General features: G+C 32.7%; 1 protein-coding gene across 1 annotated transcript in view; it reads right to left on the bottom strand.

Moving 5' to 3' along the window:
* The window catches only part of LOC143224275 (uncharacterized), a 31,785-nt gene extending 21,629 nt beyond the window's left edge, over nt 1-10,156 (bottom strand). The window contains exon 1 of the mRNA XM_076452678.1: nt 9,927-10,156. Within this exon, the coding sequence (XP_076308793.1) occupies nt 9,927-9,979 (53 nt within the window). The 5' untranslated portion in view covers nt 9,980-10,156. The remainder of the gene's footprint in view (nt 1-9,926) is intronic.
* Between the last annotated feature and the right edge of the window lie 5,609 nt (nt 10,157-15,765).

The raw sequence follows: 15,765 nt of genomic DNA, 5'->3' as shown, positions 1-15,765 counted from the left end.
TATATACCTATTCAGACACACGTCTATTAATCAATATATTTTATGAATTATTAAAGTTCATATTAAAATTCACAACCGGATCACCGACGTCACAGTGACTTCAGTGACACTATATACGTAATATAGCCTTGTTCTGCGCGTAGAAAGTGAATAACATTCTGTACCTTTGGGGAACAAAAAATAATGATAAATTTTCGCATTTTCGATAAAAATGTCAAAATAAAATTTTGTGCAACATAATATCTTACTTCTCTATCATAGTTCTAGGGTGTTGGTAACGGTAGATAGACCAGAGCAAAGATTACTTCAGTCTTGCTGTGAAATTACGAAATATAAGTAAAATATTTCTAGATGACAATTTACTTTATTACTCTTTTATCTAGGGTGTTGGTAACGGTAGATAGACCAGAGCAAAGATTACTTCAGTCTTGCTGTGAAAATACGAAATATAAGTAAAATATTTCTAGATGATAATTTACTTTATTACTATTTTATTTTATATAAACATCGTTTTGGAGACATGAAAGATTATCAAACCATGTCTACTTCTAATCTTACTGGTATAGCATTTACTCCTGTTTGATACAATAGGAAAGATCTGCGAGTCACATACCATTAACCAAACATTATGCTTATTTATTGTGCTTTAGCGAGTTTCTTATTTATCCAGTTTGTTGTACATTTTAATACACTTCGTTATCTTTTTGTATCTAGTTCTTAGCAATATTTTAAATTAAAATGGCACTTCACGCTTACACTGTTCGAAATTCTTTCTAATAAGAGCAATTTTCTATTAAGCTCTTGTATAATCACCATGCAATACATAAATGTGATTAAAAATTACACTATTATGAAAATCATTCTTGACTGTCTACTGCAAAGTTATTAGTACTTTAAGGATGAAGGTCTCTAGTGGGGATAGGTGAATATAAACTGTGGGCATCTATTAATTTTATCTTTCAGAGTATCATCTGTACATATTTAAAACTTCGTTTCGTTATTCAATTTTAAAAGTTAAAACTATCGCGTCTCACACGTCGAAATTGTGTTTCTAAATGAAAAAGGAACAAAAACTTTCCTAATGGATAATTTGAGTATTCACTCATTATTTTGTTGTTGTAAGTGTTGTACATTCATTAAGTTTTTGAAGAACTCGAATTTTCCACTGAGACCAAAGTTCGAGAAACTAAATGAAATCACAACGTAGAAATGTTTATATTTAATTCCAAACAGTAGACAGGTGCTAAGGTATCAAGCATAGCGTTGAGAGTTAAACAGATTAACCGTTTTGTTTCCAGGGAGACTTCTCAGGATTAATAGATCACAATATAATAAACAGATAGGCAAGGGACAGAAAGACAGAAAGATGAATGAACACATAAGATATTTAAAACTACTAAGTGTGCACCATAATAATAACAAAGAATATTCACAGAGATGTTGGTGATATAAATCTCGTCTTAAATGCTCAAAACAATAATAAAACCTGAAGCTCTCATTTTGGAAAAAAAAATCTATTGTGTTAGTATATTACAGCTAGAAAATGTGACCCGATATCACAGATAATCAACAAACGTGATATACTTGTTATTGTAAATAGTTGTATGAAGGTTCGATTCATCAGTGACTTTAACATCAGAGAATAACATGATTTATTTCCGAGTCAACTGAAATTGTTCAGAAAAAATAATATACGAAGTCCGAAAAATCAACAACGATTGGTTTCATTGCTTAATGACACATACAATGTTATAAAACCGACACCATTATCAACAATAGCGTTCTCTAGCTTCAGACAGTTAAGTAAAAAAAAAAAAAACACAACAAAATGTCACATGTCGATTTAAAATTATGGTTAGGGAGAAGTTAATTAAATTATTTGACTAACAGAAGTATAAAATAATTAATACGACGTATACTGATTAATCATACGTAACACATGCAGGCCTAAAACACGCCCCCCGCTAGTACAGCGGAAAGTCTACGGATTTACAACGCTAAAATCAGGGGTTCGATTCCCCTCGGTGGGCTCAGCAGATGGCCTGATGTGGCTTTGCTATAAGAAAAACACACACAAACACACATGCCTGAAACATAAAGTAGGGCCTTAAGATTTCAAAAATAACTGGTATGTTCTCAGAAAGGCTTCAGAATATATAGATATCCTAATATGATGAAAGAGAAATGAAAAGCCATATAGTTAGTGGTTTCTGATAAACCATCAAGTGATCGTAGAAAACGTTTCTATGACGTTATTCGAATAAAAAAGTAAAGTTTTTATTTAACGGTACTTTTCTTTAACTGTTCGGAATGCAATAGTTTATCTACGTCGAATAGGGCTTCTAGCCTTCACTTGTTTCCATAATACTCCACATATTTGTATATAACAATACAAGTGATCATTTAGGGTTAAGTCATTGTTGAAGACCTTCTCTAAATACAGAAATAGAATCATTTCTCTGACTTTAAAAGAAAGTGATAATGTGTCCCTTTCTGTAAAGAGCTTCATTATAAAATATAGTTTATTCGACCAGCTGTTCAAACACGCTTGACACTTATCAACATCAGTGATTAAAAAGTTATAAGCCCGTCTATTGGTGTAGTAGTGAGTGAAACAGTCTAATAGCGAGAGTTGAATCTTTTTATACCTGACGAGAGATTAATAATATCCATTAGATATCAAAGTGTATACATATCAGTCTTTTCCCCCTCACTATTTTGTATTTATGCCCTGAAAGGAAATAACTATTTTAAAGCAATAATTTTAATATTCTACCGGGTTCCTATTATCGGCAGCTGCTATACCGAATCCAGTCTATTATTGCTGAAAAAAATAAAGTGTCCCAATCCAATGTCTCGTGGGGTCTCCGTTAGTAAGGTAAACTGTACTATTTATTTATTGTTACTTCCCCTAACAGTATTGCTTATACTATTTGTTATATCGGAAGACTATTCTTATTTTGATTTTTCCCTTCATTATTATATTTGTATTATGTATATAATACTGTTTTGCATTGCGAGCTTAATACAGTCTTGAACAAAATGTTTTGCTTATCTTGCAACAAATAAGATCATTATTATTAAGGTGTAATACAAATAAACCCATGTTATATGAAACATCTAATGTGCAATCTGTATAATGAGATAAGTTCTACGAACATCATAAACTGAGTATCAGAACAGCAAATAATTTTAGCAGACACATGAGAAAGATATATAATTCAACATTTCATCTATCACAACAAAACCTTATTAAAATATATATATAATGACAAAATATAACATCAAATTATTGTAAATAGCGCCTGTAACCTTATATTACTTCATATTAAACATTCAGCACTTGGATGGTTCTTCTCGTACTCTAACAACATTTGCAAGAATACATGGCATGCCGTTGATGAGGTTATTGACATAATCCACGCTGATTTGTCAATAGAGGGTGCTGAATCTCAGATAAAGTCGTTAGTTTAGGATCGTGGTTACCAATTTTCTGGCTCATTTCTGCTTAATAGTCCTCAGTGGGATTACGATTTGGAGTCTTTGTTGGCCATGGGAATTTTATAGCGTCCTCCTGATCGAGATAATCCTGTACAATATGCACACTGTGGGTAATGGAACTGTCATTCTGGAACACGAAATTATTGCCAAACCTTGTTCTAGCATATGGCAGAAATATCATCTGTATGTAGTTGCCATTGATGTTTCCATGGAGGATGTTTGGCCACAATGATAAATAATTGCCTAAACGTGTATTACACCACCTCTTGTGTGTTTGTTCCCTGTGTGAAAGACAATAGCTTTTCATCCGTTCTCAAGGCAAACAAAAAATCACAAATCCTGTCACCAGATTTAAAAAGCCGAAAACAGGAATCATATAAAAAAGATGACGTATCACCAGTGTCATAACTGTAAGATGACAAACTGTCTCGTCTAACTATAAAGGTGATGACAATGTATTTTGATTCATATCGATTTGCAGATAGCCCTTCTTTCAAAATAACCTTGTTTGGCCAGACTCTTTTTCACCGTTCTTCCAGATATCCTAGAAATAAATATGTTCATGCCATTCCTGTCGTAAGATGTTGCAAGATTTATTTCGACCTTGACGTGTTAACCTGATGAAAACACGGTCATCTCGTGTAGTATTTTTTCGGCGTCTACCAGTAGACTTTCCTGGAACAATACTTCCAGCAGTCCGATTATGTTTTAGTTTTCTGGATATAATACACATGTTCTGGCCAAGTCCGTTTTATTCATACCATTTCCCGATAGTCAAACAATTTGACACTGTATAACTTCTCGCGCGTGACAAGACATGACTTTATACCAAGTACAGAGAAATTGCTCGAACAAAGAGTTCATTTGTTATTTAAAACAGTATAACAAAATCACAACCTTTTATACAATACAAATATTTATCAGTGTTTTAAAGAACTCAAAACAACTTATACCAACCATTAAAAGTTTGTCATTCTCTGTTACTACTTTGGTATTTACTCAATAACTAATCCATGCATGTAGACAATAACATCAGTATAAAACAGTATACAAGCATTTTGGTCATAATTATATGTAAATTTAGGACTAGCTTAAGCTTCCTAATATAGGTAAACCTCGTAAACTGTTATTGGAGTTATGGCCGAAAATGTAGTTTAACCGTGAAAATACCCAACTGCTGTAAGAATGCATTTTAATCTATATAAGCAAGAACATAGGAAAAAATATTTAATAAACTATACTAATCATTGAATTGATTTTTAATCTTAATTTATATTTTCAAAAGCTTTTATCTAAGTAATTTAAAATCTTGTTTTGATCAGAATTTAATGTTAATACGATTAAAATAACTTGAAAAATTCAATTCGATTTTATACACATGAAACACGACAAATAATTGTTACATTTCCAAAGAAACCACAATGTTATGTTTTCTAGCGTTACGCTGTATTTTCTATCAGTTGTATTTAACATTCAAGGCATTTGATTAATCTACTTATATGTATTGAAGTTAATTTTACACTCTTAAGTGTCTTTCTAACCTTACTGGCCCCAGTAGCATAGTGGTATGTGTGCGGACTAACACCGCTAAAAACCGGGTTTCGATACCCATGGTAGGCAGAGCACAGATACAGATGGATAAACCAAAAACAATCTTACTGAAACATTGAGTAGATCTAATAGTGAAACTGTTTTACGTATATGATATTTTTTGATTAACTTAATACGACGAGAGCCTTATTAAATTGAATTCTTAGATATATTACAATATATATATATATATATATATATACATGTATTATACTGAAAAGCACTGATCGTGAAAGCAATATTGCTTGAGACAAAATTACGAATGTTGTCTGCCACCGTCCATAAATTTCAGCTATAAAGAAGATGTGCGTGTGTGTTTTCTTATAGCAAAACCAGATCGGGCTATCTGCTGAGCCCATCGATGGGAATCAAACCCCTGACTCTAGCATTGTAAATCCGGAGACATAAAGAAGATAACTCTTCAAGCAACGCCTTCTGCCAACTCTTAGGCATATTCTTAACCAATGAACAGAAGAATTGGACATCACATTATAATGTCCTCATGGAAATATATTTGATGCTACGTTTCGATTCCACAGCTCAGTGTGTGTGAGTAGAACCTCCTAACCATCTGGTTGTTGTGAAGCCAAAACAAATCATTCTTATTATTTATATTTAATTCAACCTTTTGAGAAACAAATGAACGGTGAAATTTGATCATTAGACGTTTTAGCTATTGAATTTTAAAACAAGTTTATATAGGCAACAAAATATGCAATATTAGACCTGGTAATGTTTAACTAGCTATACTTTATCGAACTCTAATTCTAACTTAGTAGTGTGGAACAATATGTTACTAAACCTGATCCAGCAATATGCGTTTTTTAATATTTATATTACTAAGTCAATTAATGACGGATTTCATGACACGGTAGCAACTTCTGCCAAGTCAGCAGCGCTGGTATAACTGTATATACAAGACTTAATGTTTGACCAAATCTGAAGAGTTGCTGCACTTGTTCCAACTGATAAAATGCCACGTTTCTCACGTGCACGGATCCAAACATCTTTCATCACGTTATAAATTGCGGCTCCGTATATGTTTTATGTAAAGAGAAATAACAGAAAGTGGTAAGATTATTGTTCTTTACAAATATTGTATATAGAAAACAAATGAGAACCGACATGAATCACAATTATACTGGCATTATATAACTCTAAAGTAGGGTTTGAAAACAGTGCAGATCCTAAGCTAAAACTGATGACTTAAGAACGCACGATCAATCTACAATGAAGAGATGGCATAGTGATATAAGACGGTGCAACTGCGTTGATAGCGCCTTCTGGCAGCTGGTCCCTTTCTTATATTAATGTTTACTGTTTATTAAAATTGGCATGAAAACGAGGCTTACCATTCTGGAGTTTTTCTTACCTCATCTTACCTACTTTTAGATTATATTTTTACTGGATTTGTGATGTTTACATAACTTGATTTTTTTACATCAGATCATTATACAGCGGGAATCCTTTACTATAACTCTTGGGTATGTTTGTCCATGAAAAAGGTTTTAACCACGTTCAGAGTATAGAGAAACCAGTCTCTCAAACTTGAATCTAAATCTGTACATTGCTGATACAGACTTATAGCAACTTAACAGAGAAGTTTAGCCCTCACTAAAACCATAGAATCTGATTTTGAGGAGAATAATCTACTCATAAAGTCATTTTTACATCTGTGGCAGTAAAAACTTACAGCTCATGGGATTTTCACTTTCAGGCTTGAAGAAAAAATTTAAGAACATTAAAAGTTTAACAATCAAATTTAAAGGCTACTATTTACCAAATATAAAACCTTATATTACTATTAATCATGTGTAAACTCAAGGTTATTACTAAATGCAAACCCGTTGGTCACTATTTACCAAACTCAAATCCTAAAGTTACTGTTTATTAAATACAAATATAAACCTGAAGATTGCTATTTACCAGATGTAAGTTTTAAAGGTATTGTCTGCGAAAAGTAAACCCAAAGTTTATTATATATCACATGTGAACCAAAGTTTACTGTATACAAAGTTTACTGTCAACTTATCGTAGCTGATGATAAGCAATCCTTTTTTTACTAATGAATCAGATAACGCCACAACCAAGACGTTTTGACGGAAGTATACATAAGTTAGTTTGCCTTTTATGGGCGTTCCATATCGCAACAAAGGACTTAAGACATCATTTACTAAAATATCAATAACAATTGAAAAGCAAATATACTTACATTTTATTTACTGTATACACTCCTAACATTTTCTAATCAAAGGTTTTATAGAAACTTGTGAAACAGTCTTTTCTGTCTATTGTTACTAATAATACTAATTAAAATATTATTATTTTCCATCTATACCACGCTTTATTGAAAGTGTCCTCATAAAGAAGTTAGGACTACGGCTTTAATATATACATCCTTTAAAACAAAGAGGCCATATTTTGTATTTACTCTGTAGCCTGAATGTTCACAAATATCTACCTGAACTGGAATCGTTATCTGAAGTCCATATTCATTTAAACGACTCTTCCATTTCTGCCTAAAGTAAACATATGCTGTGTTTAAGTCCATCCCACTGAATAGAGCAATAAAATCCCATGTGAAAGTTAGCTTTGTCTTTGAAAATCATTATGTGTGTTCTCAAACACGTAGGGTAGAAGAATATTTAGTATTTTATCATCTTTTGTTTATCTGCAGTCGATAAGGAAGATAATTCGTATAGTTTTTCTTGACAAAACCAAACAGAAGCTTTCCTAATGATAAAGTTCGCTCAACGAGGGATCGTGTGTTATTTACTATTCGTGACATTTGTAGTAAATAAACACATACAACTTGAGGAATGTCAAGAAGATGATGGTAAAGAGTGGTGCATTGTTATTAACAATGAGGAAAAAAACATTAAACCTTAAACATAAGATAAAACAATGTCACTGATCAAAATTATAATAATAATTAAAACACGGTTTTAAGGTTAAATGCCAGAATTTCTCAAAGTTTTCCAAAAAATAATTGTCGATGTTACTATCAGATGATGGTGCTACAAATAATAATTGTCGATGTTATTATCAGATGATGGTGCTACAAAAAATAATTGTCGATGTTACTATCAGATGATGGTGCTACAAATAATAATTGTCGATGTTACTATCAGATGATGGTGCTACAAAAAATAATTGTCGATGTTACTATCAGATGATGGTGCTACAAATAATAATTGTCGATGTTACTATCAGATGATGGTGCTACAAATAATAATTGCCCCTGGACATCATGCATACTTACAATATTTTGGAGTTATTAAAAAGAGCCAACTGTAAGGTACAATCGACAAATATTATTTTCCTCAACTTTACTACTTTATCTAAAAGTAAGTATCATTTTATTTTAACTTTTTCGATAAAGGGCTGACAACAAGAAAACTCATTTATTTATACTTCAAATTCAGCCCTCAAAAAGAAAGCACGGTACAACTGCTCTTTTGTGAGACAGCTGGTCAGAAGTTAACTAACAATTTTTCTCTTTGAAGTAATAATTTGTATCTCCTTTTCTTTTTCAGGTCAGGCATAGTCTAGTGATTAGAGAAGCTGATTGTGAATCTAAAGGTTTTTGGTTCACGTCCCGTTGCCATAAAATCTCATTCCGCACTTTTAGGTCGTGTATGTGTGTGTTATAAGAGTGACGATCAAATCCCACAGTTTGATTACAGTAGTCCAAGAGTTAACGGCTGATGCTCTTGATTAGTTTTCTTTCCTCAGTTTAAAATAACAGACTGTTACGAAGAAATAGATCTTGCGTATCTCTGCGCAGTTTTTTTGAAATAAAGTATATTTTTTTAATTAATCTTCCACAAATGTTTTTATTTTTAAAGTTTAATCATGGGATAAAATTTATATGAGGCCGTACAAAAGAGACATTGGTTATTTTTATAAACACAAATTTAATGGAAAAACTTAAAGTTGATTATTAATAAATGACACTCTTTTAAACAACCAGTTTATGTACAACATTCTTAACAGAATTTTAATTCGTTTAGTTTTCTTCCCCAAAACTCTCGTGTTCAATGATCTTGATAACTTTATTAATTTTTCTACGACAAGCATATGTCCTGCAATTTAGATGGCAACGTACTTTTCTACAGTCTGCGCATGTCCTACGTTTTAATTTTTCTTTGATTTGAATTTTGTACAAAGAGGGCTCTTTTCGCTAGCTGTTTCTAATTTAGTATTGAAAAACTAGAAAGAAGACACCTAGTCAACACCACCCGCCGCCAACCGTTAGGCTAATGTTTTACCAACGAACAGTGGAATTGACCAAAATATTATAAAGACCTCACGGCTGAAAGGACGAGGGGGGATTTGGAACACGCTATTTTCAAATTTCATGCCAAGCACCCTAACCACCTGACCATGCCGGACCCCTACTTTGTAGATCGTAACGTTATTTTTCTACAACCTGTATGTGTCCTTCGTTCTACCTGGCAACTACGTTTTCCGAAAGTATTCGATGCTTTACGTTCTAGACAATAAAGTAATTTTTCTACAGTTTACACATTTCGTTCGTTTTATATGGAAGCTTAGTTTCGTACAACCCGCATACGTTCAATGTTCTGGATGATATCCTTAGTTTGTGTTTAAACCATAAAAGTTTTAAACAATAAAAAAATGTTTCGTTTGTAACAAGACACTTTGGTGTAAGTCACCGCGTTTTATACTTACAATAACAAGTAAAGGGTAGATCCATAATGTTTGTTAAAACTGTTATATTAGAATTGTGAAACAATGAATGCTGACAGTTGTCAACCCGCACTTTTAATACATTTCAATAAAAAAAACAAAAAAATTAGTAACCAACTTACTTTGCTCCCTGACATAACTTCTCCTTTGCTGTTTCTATGTAGAGGTAAGGCATGGTCGTCGATAGAATGGGCGTTGTTTGTTAGTATTAAACTTCTATTTCTGCAGAGAATTCATGAACGAACTAGTTTCGTTATCTTTACTAGCTGTCCGAGGATGCCAGGAAAAAAGCAGGTAGAAGATGACGTTTGCTTTTCACGTGACGTCTCCTGAACACTCACTTTCAACTGACAGCAATGAACTCCAACTGTACAGTCGGATGGTTGTGATTGGTCGAGACGAAACTGGTGGTAACCTGAAGAGGGCGCCATCTCGTGAGTGAATAAACCCAGCACTCATTGTGTAATTGTAAATGGACTCGATAACTTACAATTAATTTATTTATTTTCAATCAAACACTGCAGTCTTTTTATTTGTTTTGCAATTTATAATTTAGTAATAGCTAGCAACACGGGTTTTATAAAAAAACCAAGCAAGGCTATCCATTCGAAACCTTTACCAATTTATGTTTTACAAAAATTGCTTTTATTATTTTCAGTGCCATTTAATCAGTAACATTTTTATTCTACGAATTAAGATTAAATCATGTCTGCTGAAGATAACCGAGTTCAAGAACTACTCTCAATTAATCATCAGTTTATACTTTTTCAAAGCCTTGTAAAACCAAGGTATCCCACTCGTCTTTAGTTTCGAGTTGTAATAATTTTTTTTCCATTATGTTGTATCCTACTTTAAGTATAAATTTTCAAACAGTTGTTACTTGTAGAAACTATTTAATTTTTGCAAAGTTTTGAACACAAAAGACGGGTAGAAAAAAAGCTGGAAATTGGTTTTATTTGTTGGAAAACTAATGTGTGCATAAGGTGTACTTGTTAAAGTTTCTCATTAAACCAACTTAAAAATTGAAGTTAAAGAACCAACAACCAAAATGTTTGTTCGGCATGTTGATGTATAGGATAACGAATAAATGAAACAGCTACAGAAATAAAAAAATATAAATTCGCTTTAGTCGCTGATTGGTTACAACAACCCAAGAAAATGCAATATGAAAGATATTAAGTATATTAGTAGGACGAAAAATCATTTAAAATGAACCAGCTGTCGTCAGAAGATGGAAATACAATGTGTGTGTGTAAAATGCGTATAATTCTCCCATTAACATCCACTACGGTTTTGGGTAACGTTATTGATTTTAAATGTCTGGGCCTTATTACGTAATAATTTTACGTTTTTTTTTTTTGTTTCCTCTGAAATATTTCATTTAAATTTGCGAACGTAAACTTCTTGAATGTCCTTATTCCGATTTTAACTTAACTGAAAAACTAAGCAGAAAATTTCCACAAACTTAAAACCAGCAGAAAATAAACTTAAATACTTTATGTTTGGCTTGAATTTTGCACAAACTCAAGAATTGTCAGCGCTAGTCGTTCCTAATTTAGCAGTGATAGACTAAAACAAATGCAGCTAATCAACACATAATCTTACAAAAAGTAAGATTGACCGTCAAATTATAACGTCTCTAAGGCTGACAGGATGAACATGTTCGGTGACACGTACTCGAACCCTCGACCTGCAGAAGGTCGATAAATGGTTTAAAAGTATCAACCAATAAAGCAGAAAAACATTAATTAATTAAAAACTTGTAATGGTTTTATAAATACTATAATGAAACAACCACGTGTTTCACATTCACATATTATATCCACGTGCAAGAAGTAGTTTCAGCTAGGTGACGAGATAGGGTGGCACATCGTTCTCATTGTTTGCCATGTCAACACTTGAGATAGTTTGTTGAAGCTTATGTAAATGATGGTGTTTATGTTAGGAAATATGAGGATAGTATGGAAAGGTTTATATATCCATTACCCTCTTCTAACGTATTTTAATCAACTCAACAATTCTGAAATAGGTATAAAAATGGGAAAAGTTGTGCGTGTGATGGGTATATTTGTTCCCGGTAATTTTATCTGAAAAATTCAGCTTGTTTACTACTACAAACAAATGAAAGTTTATATCTAGCCTAAATGACTGGTTTCATAACAGGCATTTCTAAATTATGATAGTTTCAACTTATGTCAGACTGCTATTTTCTGTCGTTTTGACTATTATCTCAAATTATCCTTTCTAAAGTGCATAGAAAATAACGTGTGATTTAGCAGTGCTAAGTTATAATGAGTTATTTGTAGCACGTTCTTTTGTTGCATTTTTCTAACTTAAGATACATTTAGAAATATGAAACTACTGCTCTTCAAAAAGAATAAAACATCCGTAGTAAGTATTTTCACATGTCTAGGCAGCTTTCCACAAATAGAGCATCGCACGGAAAGTGCTTAGCAACTCACAGTTTAAACACATATAGCTTCAATACCAGGCAGTTAAAGGTCTGGTTAGCTATACACACACGCACATATATGTGGTTTGTGCTACAGTATGACACAATACAACTAAACACCTCACAGCCTGAACATAAATAAACTGTGACAACACTGGAAGGTAAAACAATAGTTTTAGCTTACTGGTGTTTTATTTAACGATAACAATAAAGAAAACTGTCGGTCTTTGTTTAAGCGAAAAGCCACATTGAGCCATCTGCTGTGTTAATCACAGAGAATCGAGCCATGGATGTTAGCGTTTAAGTCTGTAGATTTACTTCTGACCCAGTGAAGGACCTCTTGTTTCTACTGGTAATTATGAAAATATAAAGTAATAGTTTCAGTTGACTTCAGTAAGAAAATAAATAGGACGTTTCAACTCAGAATAGTAAGATTATAAAATGGTTTGGTTTTTGAATTTCGCGCAAAACTACACGAGGGCTATCTGCGTTAGCCGTCCCAAATTAAGCAGCGTAAGAGTAGATGGAGAGCAACTGTTTGTTTGTTTTTGAATTTCGCACAAAGCTACGCGAGGGCTATCTGTGCTAGCCGTCCCTAATTTATCAGTGTAAGACTAGAGGGAAGGCAGCTAGTCATTACCACCCACCGCCAACTCTTGGGCTACTCTTTTACCAACAGATAGTTGGATTGACCGTCACGTTATAAAGCCCCCACGGCTGGGAGGGCGAGCATGTTTGGCGCGATGCGGGCGCGAACCCACGACCCTCGGATTACGAGTCACACGCCGTACGCGCTTGGCCATGCCGGGCCTAAGCTAAAAATAGTCATTATTAAATATGTTCACCTACACCTTGGAAACTAAAAATAGTCATTATCAAATATGTTCACCTACACCTAGGAAACTAAAAATAGTCATCAAATATGTTCACCTACACCTAGAAAACTGAAAGCAGTCATTACCACATGTGTTCACCTACATCTTGGGAAGTAAAAATAGTCGTTACCAAAAATATTCTCCTACACTCAGGAAGCTGAAAACAGTAGTTATCACTTAACCTGTGGTAAGTAATACCTCCATTCTGTTATGGCTGCTAGCTAAAGATTGTCGCAAGTTATGTCTTTATATTTAATTATAGTTTTTTTAATAACGCAATTTACGAATAAGAAACAAACAATTTAGATACATATTGCTCTTTATACTGAAGTGTAATTTTTCATGCTTTAAGATATTACATTTCAATTTGCTGCTTTTCAGAAAACGAAAAGTTAATAAAACAAATAGGTCTCTACTTTAGAAATCGGAAAGTGTGTTTCTCAAACTACGACAGTGTTTAAAACACTTTCCAATAATAGATAAGATTTTCCAGATAAGAGTAACTTTACTATTAGGACAGACTTTTATACATAAGTTGATTTAGATTTACTTTTCTGTTATGTAACTTACTTTTATCTTTAACAACTAGTGATACCAATATTATATCTCGTGCTACTAATACTATAGCTGTGTACAATGTGTATGGCATTATGGGCCTAACATTTGCAAAACGATTTTTTTAAGTTCCTGATGTTAATTCTTAAAAAAAAGAAAAACATTCTTACCTTTATAGTTCTATAGAAATGGTCGTTTGAAACATTTGTAATTTTGCTTTGTTGTGGTTCTTTAACTAATATACAAATGTTAAATAAATAAATAAATATAAGTGCTTTAAATTTGAATAACTTATAACTTATTTACCTGTTGTAATACATTAGTAGACCAATGCAATGTTTGCACTTCTCAGAATTTTTTGCTGCACAGTAGCAGCTTACGTTCTTTGAATTATACACATTTGTGTCTCTAGAAGAAAGTCACTTCGCCCTCAACACTGCAACTTCCGTCTGTAATTTAATACAGACTTGATGTATACACTTCTCTTAGTTCTATTTACGTACTAAATATTTTGTACATTTTGATTCTATATAACTACTTGAATGTAAATTATGTTTAAAAATGACTAAAATATAACATGTGACTTTCAATAATTAATATAAATAACTATTATTTTGTGTCTCCCCATATGAACCCCCCCCAAAAAAAAAACCGTGCTATTGACACTAAGTATTTGATAACGTTTATCGTTCTTTGTGTCCGCCATGTTGTGAGCGCTGATAGAGATATTCATATTTAATTTCAGTTGTGAATATGCGACTAGTGTAACGGCCTGAGCGATAAACTCTTGAACAAAGAAGAGTTTTTGGAAATTAATACGAATACACAGTAGAGAGAAGTTTCTACGGTAATTCGTGTATGTATAATACTTGTCTAGAATTATAGCGGCGTATGCTGATTGTGTGTTCTGCTAAGTTTGTGTGCTTGTTATCGTTTTAATCATAAATTAATTAATTATTGTTCACCGTCCTCATGTGTTAAGTGCCACTAAATCACATAAATCGTTTGGGATTTATGCATAATATTCAACATGCTATTTTGTTGTTGTTTTCACAAAGTTTATGCGTCATAGCTTTTTTTCTCTTTGTAATTTTAAGCTAAACCATTCAATGTTATTAGTTCGTTTTAGGGTAAAACCAAGTTGAACTACCTGCTGTATTCATCGCGGGAAATTGAACCCCGGATTTTAGCGTTTCAAATCCCTTAGACTTCCCGTATCTCGAATCGCATAAGTAAATGAAAACAATGAACCTAGTTAATAACGATTTTTTCCCTTAATTCTCCGTTTTCTCAATAAATCACATTAACAAATATCGGATTTGCAGAACGTTTCCACTCTAGTTTATAAAGCTCTGTTGCCCCCTAGTGGCAGAGTGGCATGTCTGCAGATTTATAGGGCTAGAAACCGAGTTTCGATACTTGTGGTGGGTATATTATATATATAGCTTTGTGCTTAGATACAAAACAATAAAAATAAACTCTGTCTGTACTAGAAAATAGATATAATTGATATTTACGTTTATTTACAATTATAATGCTAACCCTGAAACCGAAGGTACACAATATAGAAAACGTTTGAACAATGGTGAGATATTAATCAGAATATGAATTAACTGTAATAATTTAAATTAACTACGATTACCAATTTAAATAGTATTATTATATTAGTACATGTTTATAACACTTTTAATGTGTCAGCGACGAGAAACTAAAAATTAAAAACACTTGTATAACAAATAAAATCCTCAATAGTTGCGCTACTTGAAATTCTTTAAAGCAGAATTAGAGTAAATTAATCTATTTGTTTGTTTGTTTATAATTAAGCATAATGCTACATAGTAGGCGATCTGTGCTCTGCCCACTAAGGATATCAAAATCCGGATTTTTAGCGTTGTAAGTCCACAGGCATACCTCTGTGATACTGGAGAACACCTATTTGTTAGTTATATTTATGAGCACCAATATTCCAAAACGTGAGGTGCGCGTATACCAAATTGGATTTAATTTTCATCAGAATCTCTACCAGCCTATCTTAAAATTGAAATTATTTTATTTTAGGCAGAATTATAGTAAATTGAT

The sequence above is a fragment of the Tachypleus tridentatus genome, chromosome 8 (assembly GCF_004210375.1).
Source record: "Tachypleus tridentatus isolate NWPU-2018 chromosome 8, ASM421037v1, whole genome shotgun sequence".
NCBI lineage: Eukaryota > Metazoa > Arthropoda > Merostomata > Xiphosura > Limulidae > Tachypleus > Tachypleus tridentatus.
The sequence above is the reverse complement of the archived record's forward strand: the minus strand, read 5'-3'. Positions and strand labels throughout refer to the sequence as shown.